At 53.2% G+C, this 18,994-nt stretch overlaps 4 protein-coding genes across 4 annotated transcripts; 3 read left to right on the top strand and 1 right to left on the bottom strand.

Moving 5' to 3' along the window:
* Positions 1-4,323: 4,323 nt before the first annotated feature.
* Positions 4,324-5,494, top strand: CKM354_001134700 (uncharacterized protein; the record flags this gene model as incomplete). Its single annotated transcript, XM_044806831.1, has 3 exons — positions 4,324-4,387; positions 4,443-4,548; positions 4,621-5,494. 3 exons carry the CDS (start codon positions 4,324-4,326, stop codon positions 5,492-5,494), a joined length of 1,044 nt encoding a protein of 347 aa, XP_044662766.1.
* A 211-nt stretch (positions 5,495-5,705) lies between these two features.
* On the top strand, positions 5,706-8,523 carry CKM354_001134600 (uncharacterized protein; the record flags this gene model as incomplete). Its single annotated transcript, XM_044806830.1, has 9 exons — positions 5,706-5,798; positions 5,849-5,939; positions 6,000-6,095; positions 6,147-6,322; positions 6,384-6,781; positions 6,834-7,150; positions 7,200-7,788; positions 7,846-8,163; positions 8,232-8,523. 9 exons carry the CDS (start codon positions 5,706-5,708, stop codon positions 8,521-8,523), a joined length of 2,370 nt encoding a protein of 789 aa, XP_044662765.1.
* Positions 8,524-8,992: 469 nt separating this feature from the next.
* Positions 8,993-13,903, bottom strand: CKM354_001134500 (ubiquitin-protein ligase RKR1; the record flags this gene model as incomplete). The annotated part of the gene is made up of 2 exons (XM_044806829.1): positions 8,993-9,226; positions 9,305-13,903. The coding sequence occupies 2 exons, from the start codon at positions 13,901-13,903 to the stop codon at positions 8,993-8,995; spliced, it is 4,833 nt and encodes a 1,610-aa protein (XP_044662764.1).
* Positions 13,904-14,590: 687 nt separating this feature from the next.
* Positions 14,591-17,032, top strand: CKM354_001134400 (uncharacterized protein; the record flags this gene model as incomplete). The annotated part of the gene is made up of 1 exon (XM_044806828.1): positions 14,591-17,032. One exon carries the CDS (start codon positions 14,591-14,593, stop codon positions 17,030-17,032), a length of 2,442 nt encoding a protein of 813 aa, XP_044662763.1.
* Positions 17,033-18,994: the final 1,962 nt, after the last annotated feature.

Here is an 18,994-nt window from a genome sequence, read left to right as displayed (position 1 = left end):
GGTGACGGTTACTGCTTGGAACGAGTGGTTGTTACTGTCGAAGTATTGGTGAAATGGTGGTTGTGACACAGATCGAAAGTGGTGCAGAAAGTCATATCTCGAGTCATATCGGAACACCTTCCCAATCCCCGCAGCCCACTTCTCTCAGGGCCATTGAGGCTTGGCATCGCAGCCGTTCAAATCTGAAACAACATCTTGTATCCAAGCAGCTCAAAAGTCATGATTGCATGCAGGGTTACATTTCAAGTCGCTCGTTGATCTTCAGAGATGTGACCACGACTGTGATCAGTCATAGCCCATGACTTGCAGAAAGGTCTGCCAAGCTCCCAGACTGCAGAATACTCCTCTCTTCTTCAGATGCCGAGCCCAGTCTCCGCCACCACCCCCACCCCCACCGCTGTATGTCCCCGCCGCACCGCCCTCTGATAATTTCTCATCGCCGTGGCGAGCCGACAAGGATATCTCACGGCGTGGTCCTGTTCCGGACTTATCTTTGGAACTGTTTACGAATCTCTCGGAGAGCGTCCGGCCGCAGTTAGCTCTGTCTGGACTCCTCAGACGGAGTTTTGTGGCCGTGCGGCGAGCAAATATTGGCGCGTCCTCCATTACTAACATCAGGAGCCGTCGCGTGGGTGGGTCAGTCAAGGCGACGACCGGCCGTATGATGCCCCGGCAAACAAGTTCCTTCGCCTGTGGACAGAGGCGACCTGGAGTAGTCCGTGCCATGCGAATGCATAGTCTTAAAGGTCTATTGCACGCAATATGGTGCTCATGGATGGTCTGGTGGGCACCGGAGATGTCCATGTTGCCTGAGCTAAGGCGGCGAGCGTCTCTAGGCAATCATAGCCGATGCGTGAACGCATCGGTCATTGGCGCTAGAAAACACAAAGACACTCGGGCAAGCCATCTTGTGCAGTCAACTCTGGGCACATATCTCGACCCTGGTAGTACTTGGTGTGGCTGGCGGATCAAGACGCTCTTCATTGGAGTGCGTGTTGGCTGCCTTGATGAGACCTTCGGTGGCCTCCATAGCACACTACCGGACGTCACGCAACGTCGTTAGCAACGACTGCCACGTCGGCATGCTGACCTCGGTGGCCGGCAATTGAAATCGGAGCCTTGAGAGGGATAGCCGTGCGATTGCTATGCCCACGCCTCTCAACCGAGATCGATGAAGAGAAACACATCGATAGCCCACGGTGGCATTGGAGGTAGAAGTTGCGCCTCGCCATTTTGCTAGCCATTGCTCAAGAGTGCACATACCACAGAAGTGGGCGAGCGTTAAATCGACTCTGGTTCCAGCCATATATAGTCTGCTGCGCAACACAACTGACGAGTTGTCGATCGGTTCTGATGTCGCTGTTGTCAAGACCGTGATGCCTCGGGCAAAACGCCACTCGCCCGAGTGTTTGATGTATCGTCCGAGATGTTGAGGCCGTGCGAGCTCGCGCGTAGATCGACCACGAGCATTGATCCACTCGAGTTCCACCATGCGGACCCGAAGGATAGAGTGACCCCTGCACGATCATCAGACTTCATCCATTCCGGATTCGTCGCACAATCGCCCATACTGCGACATCCAACTGCCGATATTGACTTGCTTCGTCAAGCGCTTATAATGAGGACCGAGACTACTCGCCAGTATTGCGACACTGAACACTGCAGGAGCATCCAATTCTTCGGCAAGCGCACCCAGACCGGCAAGAGCACCAACGCGGTGGCAATAGCAATGTTGAGCAGACCGGTGGCAAAACAGTCTAGCTCGGCTTCTGTCGCTGTTCTTCACTTTTGCGCTGTTGGACCGGGCCGCTTCTCAACGCAGCGAGGATGGAGGAGTGGCTTGTCTTCTCGTAGCGTGCTGGAGGGGTCCGCATTCGTGGAAGATGGTGGTTTCGTCGGACGAGCGACTTCTTTCGCACTCTTGCACGTTCGGGCGCGAGATGCATCTGCATTCGGCGACCGTCTGGGGACTGATAGTCCATCTTGACCATGTTCGCACTCGCGCAGGACCCTAGGAATGGCAGTTCTTTTCTTCCCTATCCTGGTTTCGCGGCCGAAACAGATCGACGATCGTTTTCTTGGCACCTTCCCAACTTCTACTTCATGTGCTGGCATCCCACGTCCGTCGACCTTGGTCCAGCTCGACGAACTCCATCGCTCCACGAAGTCCTCAAGTTCTTCCTCAACATGCACAATACATATCAACTCGCTGATCTGGCTTCAGATCGACGACCATGGCATCCTGACTGACGTCCTTGTATCCTCAAATCGCCAGCCGCCACCAAATGACAGATACCCCAAGAAGACCACATAGTTGCTGCGAAGCATGGCTTCGGAACGTCGATACAACTTCAAGAGCAAGAGGAGGTATCAGAAGGCCTCAAGCTCCACATGACTCTCGGCACATGCAACCGAACGGAACAGGTCTGCATTCGACCAAGCAGCCCAGCAAGCCAAATGCCGTATCATAGAGGTTGAGCGAGCCTGGCGCTCTCAACTTGGACCATCACCGCGAGGTTTGCGCGCCAGTATCGAACACCACCGCCAAAGAGGCTGGAACTGGCGACGTCTCGGCGAGCTCCGAGTCGCGCAAGCACGAAGCACCGGCATGACCACGTCAGAGCTTGGGGGACGGGTCGGAAGGATGTTCTACTACTCAGCACGATGCGCGTACATTCATACAGTCGCACGCAGCAAGGCATGTGGATTGTCTAAGTGCGTGGCGTGGCTGTCTCAACACGTCCACTGCTGGAGAGTACGAGCGCTTGCCAAATTCCACTGGCGACAGTAGGCTTTTCGACCCGACTCTCGAAACAACACCGCTTGGATCAACCGTTGCCAGAACGAATAGAGGATGCTCGCACCACTCAAAGTTTCCTTCGAACGATGCTTAACCGGTCATGGGCTTCGCCAATGCCCTCACGCTCATGCTGTATACCCAGGCTAGCACCAAGCCCAGTCGACTCCAGGTCAGGCCTCGATGCCGCGCTGCAATGTTTCATGCATAGTCGCGTACACATTCCCTATTGCGGGCGCCAGGATTAGAGCCGGGCTCTGTGCGAACCTTGCCCTCGACTACACTTGACACCATTGATTATTTTACATGTCAGCGTTGACTTCGTTCAGAAGTGACTCGAGATGTGTCTGTGGAAGAATTCGCCGGCGGCCGTACCGGTGCGCCGCCGGCGCATCGGTGGGAAATGTCCTACATTGGCAGGCTCGGCCCCGAACTTGCCCGGGCCCATGTCCGGAGACGTCGAGACATCTTCATACTTTGCATCGCAGTCAAATCGCAGATGCCAACGGGTGCGTTCGAATGCAATCAACAGACATCACGTATGGTGATTCTTGTCACTGTGACCAGCATCAGGTTGGTGTTGGCGACAAGAACGCTTCCCATGCCCGGAGACGACCGGGAACCACATCGGAAGACGTCCCTGCACGGATATTACTGTACCCAGTCAGGCAGCTATTGGCGATTTCCGACATTTCGTGCAAGGCTCTGTCTTTGTCGTGACTGCGTCGGACCCGAAAGCTCAGTACTAATATGCTCAAGCGCTCTCGATTGTCGGTCCTCTGGAGTTAACGCGGATCGAAGACCAAAAAACACTTCTTGGAGCGGGCGCGAGAGACGACTCGCGCGTTGACCGCACGAGGAAATCGCCGCCTCGAAACCGAGCCTCGCAACACCAGCTGCTCGAATGGAGCCCTACACAGTATCACATCATCCGCGGTACTTGCGCAATGCAATGTGGACAAGTCGTGCTGGGGTCGAACATCTTGACCAATACAATCGCTAATCTAGAAAGTTCCAATCAACCAGACTCTCGCGGGGAGGAAGACCCGCAGACACGTGCGTTTGCGCCTTCGAGAAAGGGTCCACGCAGGGCAACCGGCCTTGCAGTACAAATTACTGCAAGCCATTCCATATTTTGTTGGCAACTTGCGACGAAACGGGCCCGAGGTAGGGATCTTGGTAAGCAATGCCAAGCAACCCGAGCTCAGATCTCTATACCAACCCGAGATGTTCTGAGAATCGGTGGCCTTCAAGTGGTCACATTCTACAAACCGGAGCCGCACCTCGGGGCCGCCTTGAGATCTCAGATACATGCGAGACACTCCTTGGGAACACGCGTGTTACAACGCGCTGTTGCTGGCATTCCTCAAAAGCGGAGTGTGGGTCCGGGTAGGTAATGGACTATGCTCCGGTGATGAAGATTGTAGGTCACGACGTGATTTTTCCTCGAAATTCATTCTGCATGATCTCTATCGTATGCTGCATCTTCGCATACAGTCCAGTAAGAGTTTCTGAACTGGTGCGAAATGATGAAGCGGGACGGTCTGGACAAAGACGGGCAGTCTGAGAAGGTGAAGAAGACATTGCGTGGTACTGTGGCCTTGTGCCTCGTCGGGGAAACGATCACGCTCACTGATTCATCTAGGGCGAGCTGAGAAAGCCTGCGTACGGTGTCGAGCGAAGAAGCGCACTTGTGATGGCGGGAATCCGTGCCTGCGGTGCAAAGAAAGCCACAGCGCTTGCTATTTCAGGTGAGTCCCATATCTGCCTCACGTCATGGCTCCATCTCCACCTTCGGAAAACAGCTGACCATAGCGACGCAGCGATTGGCACTACACCGTTCCCTACCCTCGCGAGTATGTCGAGTACTTGGAAGAGCAACAAGAGCAGCTTTCCAATGGGCTCATGACATTGTACTCGATACTGAAGGAGTCGAATATCCAGACTGTACCCGCTCTGCCCGACAAACCTGAGGCGCAGGACCTCTTGGCAGCACTGAAAGGGCTGAAGCTTGACACCAGATCCCAATCCGTGAGCAGCAGTCAACGGCAGGACGGGACCCACATGCAGATGAATGAGATGCCTATGCCAGGGCAGCCTGACTATCGCCAGGGATCAGCACCTGTCCCACTCCATCATCACCCTGCAACATCACCGCTCCCACCTGCCTCCATCTTCATGCCGCAACTGGCACCACCAGGCATGTCGTCGAACATTACATCACATGCCTCGAACCCTACACCAGCACAATACGCTCCTCCATACCGGCCATTTGATGCGCCTCATCCGCTACCGGCACACGTGCTCAGCCCACAGTATTTGTCGTCGCATCCAATGCGACACGACTTTCTTCCGAGCGGAGAGAATAGCGCGATGCGAATGTCGGAATCTTGGCAGCCGTCGCCGTCGTCACTCACACCCAGCTCAAATACTCCGCTGGACAACCGGTCGCACAACCCGACACCACTTGCCAGTACACCAGGTCTGTTTGTCGACGGTCAGCACGAGGGCATGTACATGCAACACTACGCGCACCAGCACCTCTCGCAACCCTGGGCGTGGGAGGCGGCAGCAATGCATGCGGCACCTACGAGCAACAGCCATTACGATCCGCGAGTATTGAGCCCAGAGGCTATCGAGGCACGCGGAGACATGGTGGCTCCGCACAAGTCCCAAGCTCCCTACCAGCATGGATGACCCCGGTCGTGGTACCCCAGAAGGTTGGCATGGCCGCGACTTGGGCACCGCGCTGGCTCGCACGCAGCTGCTGTGTGGTCCCTTCGCGCGGTGTGAAGATAAAGACGCTCTCGGGCCGGCACCGTTAGGCGTTTTCTAGAACGATGCGCGGATGTAGTCGTGTCCGCCGCCTCTGCCTGCACCCTCTGCAGTCCTCCTCCGCGCCCTCGCCATGTCGTCGCCGGCCAAAATCACCAAGACGTCGCGCCCGCGCGCCCCGCGCTCCTGCATCCCGTGTGGCAAGAGGAAGGTCGGCTGTGACAAGGCAAGCACGCACCTGCAGCTGCCGCGAACGCCCGCTCATTCGGCTCGCAGGAACGACCGAACTGTGGACGATGTGCCCGCGCGGGCATCGCCTGCACCTACGCCGCCGCGCGCTCGCCGCCGGCCGCTCTCACCATGATCGGTGCGCCGCCGTCTACTTAAAACCCTCACACGCCCGCGACACCACCTGACGCCGCCCCAGATGAGACGCCATCACTCGCTTCCCGCGCCAGCCGCCTGTACGAACTCACGCACGCCGCCCCCGTAGCCGACATCCCCATCCTCCCGCCCAGCAGCAGTAAGACGAGTGTGACAAACAAGTGAGCCACGGCCGCTGAGAAAGGGACAGCAACACGCAGCGACCGGAGTCCGCCTACCGAAAATGGCCCCTTCTGCGCACCGACGCCACCCTCGCCGTGTCGAGACGGCACCACGCCGACCAGAGACACTGGACATCTGTACGTAGGACCACACACGAAGGGTCACTACATATCCAGTGCACATTTTGCCTTGATCAGCCAGGAAGTAAGCACATCATCAGCGTTGCAAAATTCTCCACAGCCGGCCGGCTCTGACTCTGCCACAGGTTGCTGCGATCAACGACCTCCTTCGAGACCAAAAAGGCTACACTCGTGGCGGCCCTCCAGATTCCATGCGTGGACCTCTAGGCCAGACCTTTCCGGCCTCGCCTCCCCTCACTGCAACAAAGCTTGACTCAAATGGCTCCTCTGTTGTTAGCACCCCGCACGAATTGCCCGAACGAGAATTGTATGGGGACCTGTTTCCGAATATTCCCGCCTGGAATCCGCAAGACAACACGCTGCTGCAGTCTCAAACCCCATCCATCGATGAGATCTTGGCTGGCTTGCCCACCAAAGAGCAAAGTGAAGTGCTAATATGGTCGTATATGGGAGGCTATCACGCCAAGAGATCATTGTTCCACGGCCCATCATTCCTCGTTCAGGTCAGGAAGTTTCAGCACTGGTCTGTCGCAGCGTTGTTTCAACGTTCTGCACGTGTGTTGACATATTTGCAGGTACGATACGCGAGATCCGAACTATCAACTCAGCGTGCACTTTCTTTCATTGCTCACTGCTGTGCTCTTCGCTGGATCAGTAGTGTGCCCTCGCTTCCGTCTCCAAACCGTGTTTGGCAACATCAGTCGTGAAACACTGACATCAAGACTATATCGAAGAGCTGTGCGCGCCATCAGATTATCCGAATTCCCTCAGTCGCCCTCGCTGCAGTCACTATCGGCTTTCATCATAGTTGACTCAACATGGCTTCGGGAAGAGCAGCCGCTGACATGTTGTTCATTTATTGGAGTCGCGACTCGAGTGGCCCAGATGTTGGGTGCGTAGCCTTGCATGCCACGGATGTGCTCCCAGACTGACTTTGATAGGCTTGCATCGAGAGCCCACCACATTTGGCCACTTCTCCAACGTCGATGTCCACATCCGGAGGCAAATATGGTGGTCCATAGTATCTATTGACGCTCAGGTGGCGTTCGCTTCGGGTCTGCCTCCGATACTCGACTGCAGGTTATACAACGTACTACCTGTGAGCGAGATCAGTGCTGCTGCCATCAGAGAGGACTTCGAGTCGCACGGCAACGCAAACAAGTCCGTTCTCGGTATCTTCATTGGAGGGCGTTTTGCTTTCTACAAAAGAGGCAACGAGATTCTGCATTTGCTGCACAGTAGTCTGTTGTCAGAGAAGGATCTCGACCGCATTTTGGAGATCACACGAGCCATCAAGGAGGACATGGATTCGAGAACGGAGCAAATTCACCTGATCGAGAAGATGACCACAACTAGTGGGCCTTGCGATGGGACTGACATTGGCGCACTCCGTCAGACGGAGTCCAATGCAGCACTTGCGCAGTTCGCGAAGATGTTGTTCGCTCTGTGGGCAGCAAAGCCATATTCTGTCATGTACGGTCCCATGCGGAGACAGGGCTTATTGCCTGCGTTGCGGAAGAAGCAGCCTGGGTGAGTATTTCCATCCACGTTCCTGTCACAGGCAGCTCGACTGACTCTTGTCAACAGCGTCATTGTCTATTGCCGGGAATACGTTCATCGCTTCCTTCGACTAGCCGAACGTCGCGATTTTCAACCATGGCACTGGTGTTGGCCTGGCCAGCATCAACCTCTCCACAGCATCATGGCCTTGATCACCGACTTGGAAGACCATCCCAACGACCCAGAAGCTGTCGAGACAAGGAAACTTGTCGACCTTGCCATCTACAAATGCATTGGCTCCGATGATTGTGGCATCGTATCCCACGAAGACGGCAATCCCGACCCACGGCCGCTTCATCCGGGCGGAACGCAAGCCTGGCGGTTTCTCCGACGAGCTAGAGACAGGTACGTACCTTCAAGCTTACCCTCCCTCTCACACACATGACACAACTGACTTTTCCACTTCAATCCAGAGCGTGGGAAATGGCCGGCCTCGATCCCTCGATTCTCACCTGTCCGGAATCGGTGCACGATATCCGTCTCAAAGGCGTGCCGGATGAAGATCGAGATGCCCAGGATCAACCTGACGAATGGCAAGATTATGCTTATGGTCCGATACCCCAGACTTATGCCGAGTGGTCGTATCTGGGGCAAGCAACGGATCCGAATTTTGGTTTCATGAATGAATTGGAGTTGCAGTTTCCGCCTCCGACGGCGTCGGCGGGAACTCATCCTGGGGTACCTGGTGGGGCGGTTGGCTGCTGATTTAAGATACCATCTTGTTGTGCATTGAGATCGTTTTGTCTGTGCGATTCGTTTGAGATGTGAGTTGTTCTCGGTGCGTTGATTGAGAAGAATGGGTTAGGAGCTGCAAAGCGAGGGGAGAAGCTTTTGAGCTTGGAAGAGCATTGAGAGGTTGCATCAGCGAGGAGTGATGAGACGATAGTAAATTGTCGTTGTCGTTGAGATAGCAGCTTATGAAACAAAGTCGTTCGCTGTTGTCAGCCTGAGCACAACTTTCATGAGGTGACTCTGTAAGACTCTTGGGTGACATTCCGAATGTACCAGTGCGGATTTTTGGAATCACAGTCATACGAGAATATATATATATATCTATATCTATATATCGCAGCGAGACTCTCCCCATCACTTGACGCTTCTTGAACATCGCGCACCTATCAATTCCCAGCAGCAAAGCCTTTCCATCGAAAACTAGACAGAAATTTTTATAGACCTAATTGTAATGGTACGGCTGTCTGCACAACGGACACGTACTCGAATTACTACTCCGGAACCACTTGAACAAACAAGCATTGTGGAACGTATGCTTGCACGTCGGACAGCGTTTCTTGGGGAGTTCTTTGTGTTCGTTGACCATGGAGTAGCAGATTGCACATTCGTCGTGGCCTTTGAGTGCGCCCGCGACGTTTTTGCGCCAGGAGGAGAGGGCGTCGATGATGCTTCCGTTCTGTGCAGAAATGTTAGGGAGGCGTTTGAGGGAAGAGTGTTTATAGAGGGGAGAGGATGTGAGGGATGTTGGACTTACGCTGAAAGTTATCGTTCCTTGGCAGTTGATGAGCCATGCTCGCCATTTTTGCTCCGAGACGGCGACGCGGTTGATGCCTTCTGGTTTTGCGCCTTGGAGAGGGTAGGCTTCTGGGAGGGCGATTTTCATTGCCATGGTTTGTTCGTCGATTTGGTAGGAGACGACGACTTCTTTGGCGCGTGGGTTGACTTTTACGGTCATGGCTTCGTAGTCTGGGTCGGATTTGACAGTCTTCTCGTTCCATTGGGAGACTTCTGATAGGCTTTGTTCGATAATCAAGGGGCTAATGTATTTGGCTGTCCAGGCTTCGATGGTTTTGGGTGCTTGGCGGGATTTGATTTCGTTGTTGAGGTAGTTTTTCACTAGACTTGGAAGGTGGAGGAGTGAGAGGTAGTAGAGATGGGTCAAGAGCGACTGCGTCTCTTTCTCTGGGTTTGCTTCCAGTCCCGGTGCGTAGCTTTGGAGTTCGAAGCTCGATGCATCCACAGGGCGGCCGCTGCTTAGTCGCAGCACGTCAAAGCTCATCTCCAGAAGTCCATTGAGGTATCCATCCTCTTTCAGCTGTTCCACGTAGTCGCCTTTGACGCGGAAACTGGAGCCGCGAAAGTGATCAAAGACCAGTCGCCACCCATAGAGATATCCCTGTAGTATAAGCGGAACCACCAGCTCGAAAGCGTCCTCATCCAATGCATCCAGATCAGGAGCTTGCATGATTAGTGATAATAGCTCGTCAGGCAGGACAGCTTTACGATCTTCTAACGCAGCATCCAGAGAGATTTGCTCTTGTGCTGTTGGAATATGCTTGTGAAGCAGGTCAAAGGCAGCTTCTTGGAGTGCTTGGGATGGTGCACACAGCAACGGAAAGAGCTCTTCGGTGTCGTCGAGCGGCTTAGCTGGCAATTGTACGAGCTGACGGGCCAGCACTTCATTTGTGATCATCAGAGGCTGGTGCTGTGCATCAGGTACTTCAGTGCCTGCCTTGAGAAGTGAGATCAGTCCTGCTCGAAGTGCTCCCTCATTCTCTTTGAGGGCTTCAACAAGGTCATCATTGGGCTCATCTTTCCTGCTCAGCTTGTTCAAGGCGGCATATAATCTCAGTGTGCCATGGGAGACTAGGATCACTTCTTCTAGAGTGGTCCGATCCCGTGGAGCATTGGCAGCGGACTGCCAGAATGACACCAGCACGCCAACAATTTGAGACCAGTGTTCGCCATACATGTCGGCCATAGCGGGCAACAATGAGCCAAGCATCTTGCACGTTTCAGCCTTGACCCTCAGTGACGAGTCAGAGGACAGCCATGGGATGATGTGTTTGACGAGAAAGATCAGTCTCGGCTTCGCGATTGTATCAACGATGTCCGATTGCGTATGCAGGATCACGTTCAGGAACACAAGCTGCTCAAGCGCTTTCTCCTCTTGGGAATCAAGCTGATTCTTGGTGAGATCGGCAACCAGTTCGTTGCACATTCTCGTCAGCAACTGGCTCCCCGTCAACGCCTGGGCGAAGCCAACAAGGTAAGAGATCAGTGACATCGAGTCTTTCCCGGCGCGTTTAGATTTAAGCTCCTCTTCGCTAGCTTTGGATTGCGCGCTGGTGGAGCCGTGTAGTTCGAAAGCATTATCGTGCGCTTTTGCTGCAGCTAGTGCAGCATAGTACGCCAATGGCGAGCCCTTGTGTGCCGACACCAAGGTGTCGAAAGCGACGAACAGATCCGCCTCATGCCTGCTCTTTGCGTTGTCACTCACGGAAGTCCAGTATGTACGAAGTACCTCATTGGCATCAACAACGAAAGTCATGACTTCGTGCTCGAGATCGTGCGAGTTCTCCTCTCGCCAGAGCGCGTTCGCACCCACAATACTCGTAGCATCTTCTGCGAGTAGCACACAAATGTTCAATAGAGCTAGCACATTCGCTGCGTCCTGTTCCGGAAGTGTGGAAATCGAGACCGATTTCAGTATGCCAGCGAAAAAAATTGCAATCCTGAGCGCTTGTGATAGGCCTTCGCTGTCGTACGAAGGCTTCGTGTCGATTTGTCTGGTCGACATCAAATGTACTGCTCCACCAAGTGCACTAAGTAGTGCGAGAGAGGCCTTTGGTGTGGACGCGACAGCAAGGATAGACTCCTTCCAGATCTCAGTGCTGGGAAGCATTTCTTTGAGATTTTGCAAGTTCGTCTCGCCGCCAGAAATCTTTCTCGACAGTTCCAGCACTGTCTCGATCGGCAAAGAGGACGGCGTAGTCTTTTCCAGACTCTGCGTAATTAATGCATACTTCGATTCGGTCGTAGCCTCCGCGAAGGACGAGGTGAGCAGATTGGCTAACGTCGAAGCAGTCTCAGCAACAGAGTCTGAGGCAGAGTCCTTCAGCTGAATGACAGCTGGTAACAACTGTTCACCGCTGGACGTTGACATGAAATTCCGGACAACAGATTCGTTGGTCCTCGACAAATGCTCGATGCCTGACAGACCAGATTGTGCTTGCGACTCTTCAAGAGATAGTAGCTTGGTAAGTTCAACCAACATGCTTTCCGAAGTGTCATATGAGACTACACCCAGCCGGAGCAGGTCTGCGATGGTGCTGTAGGCCAAGTTGTTGGTAGCAGCCTGCTCTCGCAGGAAGGCTTGTAGAGGACCGCTGCCCTGTGCTACAGTCACCGCTGCCGACGGAGTATTTGCGGGGAACAGCGCATGCAATGCGTTCATTCTCTCCTGGGGAATTACGCCGCTCTGCTCTCGTTCTAGAATGCTCTGCAGTGCTGCCTCGAAAAGTGCGGCGAACTTGAAGTCATTCTGCAGCGCGAATAGGCAGCGCACAAGATGGCGTTGCGATGGACTCAGGATGATTCGTGGAAGTGTCTCCTCCACGAAACGGACTAGGGTCTCGTGATATGTCGGGTCGCGAAGCAAGTGAGATGCACAAGTACGCAGTTGCTGTTCGACGACAGCAGCAGCTCCCCATGGTTTGCCATTTCTACTGTCGAGGAGAGCCACGCACTCGCGTAATATGTCCGTGTTGGCTTGGACAAAGCAGGCAATCAAGGACTTGGGAAAGTCACAATCATTAGTGAAAAGCTCTCTCTGCAGATCTGCCCAGCGCTCCCCTGTTGTCGCGACATGCTTTTGACTTTTCTCGAAGTCTTTCGATTGCTCTGGCTGTGACAATTTGGCGGTCTCTATTAGACCTGCGGCCAGTTGCAGCCATTGCTGTTCCAGGACAGGTGGAAGCATGTTGATGATGCCAACTTTGGATACAATGGAAGCAGGCTTCGGGCCTGAGATTGTCCACTTGTCAGTCGAAGAAGCTGGCTGCAGGTACTGCTGGACAGGAGGGATGGCAAACGCTTCAAGTAGCTTGGTGGCATCCTCAGCCGATGCTGTGCGGGTGACAATGTCGACAAGGGTGAAGTAGACCGGCCATGACGAAGAAGAATTGAAGCGCTCCTCTCTCTTGCAGATACCATCGCGTGCCGATAAGAGCAGGTCTGAAATTTCATCGTACGTCTGTGGCAAGATCTCTTCTGGTAGCTTGCGCAATACCTCGGCCAGTCTATCCCAATACTGAGCTGGACCAGTATATGAACCGTGTTTGAGGCATTGTCGCAGTCGACCGAGTGCCGGCTTCTTCTTAGAGTAAGCCGTTGTCCACACGGAGGGAAACTTGGTTGTCAGCGCATCGAGTGTCTCGACAAAACTTAGTGATGATCCTGTCTGGTCGGACGCAAGGCCATCGTAAATATACGCGCTAGAAACAGCGCCTAGATTTGTCTCGATAAGATCTGGCTCCTTCTGCAAACACAGCTGCACCAGTTGATTTGCAGCTCTTCGCACATTGGCATCTGTGTGGCTGACAAACTCCCAAAACTTCTTGTCACAGAATAGAGCTTCGTACACATGCTTCTGCTTGTCCAGTTCCTCGGTCGGAAGATTTTGAAGCAGGCTTGAGATCACCAACATAGCCGTGGACACCACACGAGCATGAGTAGCTTTTGCATCATCTACGCTGATAGAGCGCTCGTCACTTAGCGTCCAGACAGTTTCGCTGAGCGCAGCATCCTGACAGTACTGCAAGATCGATTCTTGAAATGTTTTGCGCAGACCGTTGATCTTCTCTGGCGTGGGAAACACAGTAGTCAGGGCTTCTTCTGCGGTCTTCGCCACAGATCGGTCGTTGTCGAAAGTGCCTGCCAGCCAAGGTCCAGTGATTATCGACAGCTGCTTCGCTATCCGCTTGCCACACTTCACTGACAGCTGGCCAGTGTACTGATGAGCGAGCTGGCGTACTCGGCGTGCGGCGTCGATAGAGAGCCTTGGATATTGCTTGACCCAGACTTCGATGATCGCATCTTCGACATCTTCTGTGGCAGACAGGGATGCCTGGAGATCTTCGAGAGCCTTTGCTTTGGTCGTGCTGTCCTTTTTCGACAAATTCTTGAAAGCCACCACCACGCTCGAGTCTGACACTGCCGAGTAATCTGTTGGTTCTTGAATGTATGAGAGGACCGACGACTGGCCTGAGGCGAAAGCAGAGCTCCCAAATCCTCCAAAGCCGCCGCCAACCCGCCCACTGCTGGCCTGCGATTTGAAACCCCGCTTGCTCATGATTGCGAGGTGCGCGGGGCGGTAGAGAAGTTTACAAAAGAACGAGAGTGCTGCATGCGCGCCCTTGCAAGGAGGAGTATGTGGTGACGCGAGGTTGCGATACACGTCAAGACGAGGCAAACTCCGGTGTCTAAACGTGCGAGCACTGTTTGTTGAATTTGTCCACCGATGACGCGGGTTTGATGACTGATAAGATTAGATCGTGGCGCGCGAGCTAGTGGGCGACGGTACTCCACGTCCTGGGATATCATGCAAAGGAGAAGTTGTATATTAAGGCTGCACATGCAACTTCTTCACGACCAGCACGATGGGGCCAGATGTGAGCAAGATTAGCTATAGAGCAAGAGCGATTCGCTGCCCTCGTCATGTCCTCGACTCTGCCCCCAGTACAACGGCACGCTAGGGTCGTGCCGCGCCGCTCGGGCAGCCTTAGCGCGGCTGCCTTGCATTTTGGTGAATGTGCACCTTACACATCACACTTTCCCATCCTCATCGACATCGACATCGACATACAATCGAAGAGACATCAGATCTCAAGCATGTGAATATTCAAGGTGTACGCGACAGTTCCATCTAACAGCATCAGTCGCGCTAAACGGGACGTGTGGAAGGCAACCGCCTTTGGCCAGGAGAGGCGAGAGCGGCGGCTTGACAGAATTCAACAACAATCGCGCGCATTTGCCCATCATGAAGTTCTTCATCGGGGACCTGCCGGTCCTTTTCCCATACCCGAGAATCTATCCAGAGCAGTACAAATATATGTGTGATCTCAAGCACACGCTAGACGCCGGAGGACATTGCGTCTTGGAGATGCCTTCAGGAACTGGAAAGACCGTATCGCTGCTGTCACTCATCGTCGCGTATCAGCAGCACTATCCAGAGCACAGGAAATTAATTTACTGCTCTCGTACCATGTCCGAGATCGAGAAGGCGCTTGCAGAACTGAAGGCTTTGATGAAGTACCGAACAGATCAACTAGGCTACGAAGAGGACTTCCGAGGCCTCGGGCTGACAAGTCGGAAAAATCTATGTCTCCATCCATCTGTCAAGCGCGAGAAGAGCGGCTCCGTCGTTGATGCCCGTTGCCGAAGTCTGACTGCTGGATTCGTGAAGGAGAAGAAGGAACGTGGCGAAGATGTCGATCTCTGCATCTATCATGACAATCTCGACCTTCTCGAGCCCCACAACCTCATTCCGCCTGGCGTCTGGACACTTGACGGTATGCTGCGCTACGGCGAGCAGCAAAAGCAATGCCCATACTTCACCGCGCGTCGCATGATGCCGTTCTGCAATGTCATCATCTACTCATACCATTATTTGCTCGACCCGAAAATCGCAGAGCGAGTATCCAGAGAACTTTCAAAAGACTGCATCGTAGTCTTCGATGAGGCCCACAATATCGATAACGTTTGCATTGAGTCTTTGAGCATTGACCTGACTGAGGACTCAATACGAAAGGCTGCGCGAGGGGCCGAGAATCTGGATCGCAAGATCAAGGAGATGAAAGACACAGATGCCGAGAAGCTGCAGAACGAGTATGCGAAATTGGTCGAAGGCCTCCGAGAAGCAGACACTGCTCGCGATGAAGGCGCATTCATGTCAAATCCTGCTTTGCCAGACGACTTGCTGAAGGAAGCTGTACCCGGGAATATTCGCAGAGCGGAGCACTTCACTGCGTTCCTGAAGCGCTTCATCGAGTACTTGAAAACGCGAATGAGGGCGTTGCACGTAATTTCTGAAACACCGCCCTCTTTCTTGCAACATCTGAAGGAACTCACGTTCATCGAGAAGAAGCCTCTGCGCTTCTGTGCGGAACGTCTCACTTCGCTTGTGCGTACTTTGGAGCTTACTAACATCGAGGACTACCAGCCTCTCCAAGAGGTGGCAACCTTTGCGACTCTTGCGGCGACATACGACACAGGTTTCTTGCTAATCTTGGAACCCTTCGAATCCGATACCGCAACGGTCGCCAATCCAGTGCTCCACTTCACTTGTCTAGATGCCGCAATCGCCATCAAACCAGTCTTTGAACGTTTCAGCTCGGTCATCATTACTTCTGGAACAATATCGCCCCTCGAAATGTATCCGAAGATGCTCGGGTTCACGGCAGTCGTACAGGAGTCCTATCCAATGACACTGGCGCGACGATCATTCCTGCCAATGATTGTGACTCGAGGCTCTGATCAGAACCAGATATCATCTGGCTTCCAGACACGAAGCGATCCCGCCAACATTCGGAACTACGGCAACTTGCTGATCGAATTCTCCAAGCTCACGCCAGACGGTCTTGTCGTGTTCTTCCCATCGTATCTGTACATGGAGAATGTGATTTCCGCGTGGCAAACCATGGGCATCTTGGATCAGGTCTGGAAGAGCAAGCTCATTCTGGTCGAGACTCCAGATAGTCAGGAGACATCTCTGGCACTCGAGACTTACAGGACTGCTTGCAGCAACGGCAGAGGCGCAGTATTGCTTTGTGTCGCCCGAGGAAAGGTATCTGAAGGTATCGATTTCGACCACCACTACGGCAGGACGGTGCTTTGCATCGGTGTTCCGTTCCAGTATACTGAATCACGTATCCTCAAAGCACGATTGGAGTTCCTGCGAGAGACATATCGCATTCGCGAGAATGACTTCTTGTCCTTCGATGCCATGCGACATTGCGCACAATGCTTGGGACGCGTCTTGCGAGGCAAGGACGACTACGGTATCATGGTTATGGCTGACAAGCGATTCGGCAAGAAGCGTACTCAGTTGCCCAAATGGATCGCCAACGAACTCATGGAGAGCGATGCAAACATGTCTGTGGATCAAGCTGTTGCGGCAGCGAAGAAATTCCTCAAGCAAATGAGCAAGCCCTTCCCTGCTAAAATGCAGGATGGAATCAGTACGTGGAGTTACGAAGATCTTCAGGCTCATCAAGCGAAAATGGAAGCGGACACGATGCGCGATGATTATCAAAATGGGGAGTACAATGGCGATCACCGTATTCATGGTGACACCGTCATGGCTGAAGCTGAGGGACAACTTCGAGAACTTGACGACGACTTTGACATGAACGATGCGGACGAGAGTGCGATGCTTCAAGCGGCTGCTGATATCAACCCAAATGGTTCTGTGCCAGGCTAGTCCGCTGGTAGACCAAGCACAGCTTTGCCTTCAAATCCTGGATGGGCGGCGGCCAACATTCCTTGGACCCTTGACGCAGAAGTACTGGAATGGCTGAGTATCCTCCCACAACCCTCACTCAACAGCATACTCACATATGGTAAATTGCCGAGCTGGCTGGTTGACCAATCACACCAAAGCTCGACTACAGCGACTGGTCAACCAGCAGTGAGCATCAGCTGGACGATCAGGAGCACCGCGTTGCTGCAGTGGTTCAGAAGCCTCTCGCATTCTGATCTCGGGAAGCTGCTTCCGATGACAGAGAATAGATTGGGTGCGCAATGCCCATTTGAAAATTGCGGACAATGGCGGCATCTACATCCTAAAGGCAACTTTCGGGACATGCGACAACACTGGTTGCTGCATTTGAACCAGAAACCCTTTGCTTGCCCGTGGCCCCAGTGCATGTACTGGGCGCGGCAGATCCGAGACGTAAAACGCCATATGGCCAAGGCAGTCCATGATTCTTCTGGCATGGAGATTGTGGGGATTAGCAAAAGGAAGAGGCATTCGTGAAGACAACGGCACCAACTGCTACGCGCGTCTCTGACTTATGTAGCACAGCTAAGGCCTTTGGTCTCAATCAGGAAGTAGGGCACAGACCCTAAGTCGCGATGGAGTCACAGTCAGTGTGTACGTTTCCAGATTTCTGTTTTATTCTCTGCAGCTAGCGTGCTTGAAGCAGACCCAGCCACCAAGCTTGGACATACCGAGTCGACACATTGGCATCTCGGCCACTTCTCCACGCACACAAGATATGTTGGGTTCACGCGTCCAATGTCCTGTCTTCATATTCTGCCTGGTGGCGTGCCAAATCGCTAATTCTGTAGCAGAACGGACGAGTCGATGTCGATATCGTTGACGTCACGACAGAAGCGCCGTGTATGGTGACGTTCAAACTGCTAAGAAGTACCAAATATTGATGAGAGACGTCATTTCAAGATGCCATTGCATGAGGACGATTGTCATTGAGCCTCGAACTTCTTTCTGTTGATTGAACATTTTAGACGAGTACAGCAGAGCTTCTCAGTAAGATCGAAGAATTGCCAAACCACTTGACGGGAATCAGCAATCATGGTTGGATCAAAGACACCGTATGTCCTATCAACTGCTTCACGCTTTAAGCGATGACACGAAGTTACCACGAGACATCAAGAAGGCTAATTCTACAACCCCAACAGAGGCGGCCAAGCAGCCAGCGAGAAATTCCAAAAACAGCAAGCTGAGAGTTCGTTTCTCTGATCCTCCTCCTCTACATTGAACCCACCAATCTCCCACACCTTACAAACTTCTTCCTCATCTCCATCTAACACTCTTCCTCCTCCACAGAAGAAGGTCTCGGCGCACCCTCCGCTCCAGGAAAATCCTCTGGCACAGGAATCGCGGAAAACCCAGGCTATGCTCCTGTAGCTTCGGATTCGGGCTCGACGAATGTGGGAGTTGAAGCGGGGACGGATACGAAGGGAGAAAAGGGAATTAGTGGTGTGCCGGTGGGATCTAGTGGGGAGGGGATTAACAGTGGGAATATGAGTGGTGGGGGGACGAGTTCGGGGAAGTAGAGAAGGAGATGGAAGGATGAGATGGTGAGTTGGGAGGGAAAAGTTATCGAAGAGGGGAGTGAATTGAGGAAGAGAGCATAGAATCGAGCATGATCGATCTTGAAGAAATCGTGAGAAGAAGCATTCTCTCAACATCGATCATGATTTGGCAACATGTCGTTTCTTTGATCTGCACTTATTTTCCCCTTTCACAACTGCATGAATGCATGCCTGCGTGCTGACACTACGCGAACGAATTCACGCCACCCGACATATGAAGCATGCGCATAGAATGCTTATCGCTCTTCGAGTACCAGCCACTACCGAGAAAAGTAAATCAAACTTACAGTACATGCATAGTGTTCAAGACAAACCCGCAACAAAC

This window comes from Cercospora kikuchii (assembly GCF_019650295.1).
Source record: "Cercospora kikuchii DNA, contig_00008, whole genome shotgun sequence".
Lineage (NCBI taxonomy): Eukaryota > Fungi > Ascomycota > Dothideomycetes > Mycosphaerellales > Mycosphaerellaceae > Cercospora > Cercospora kikuchii.
This window is presented reverse-complemented; position numbering and strand designations above follow the sequence as displayed.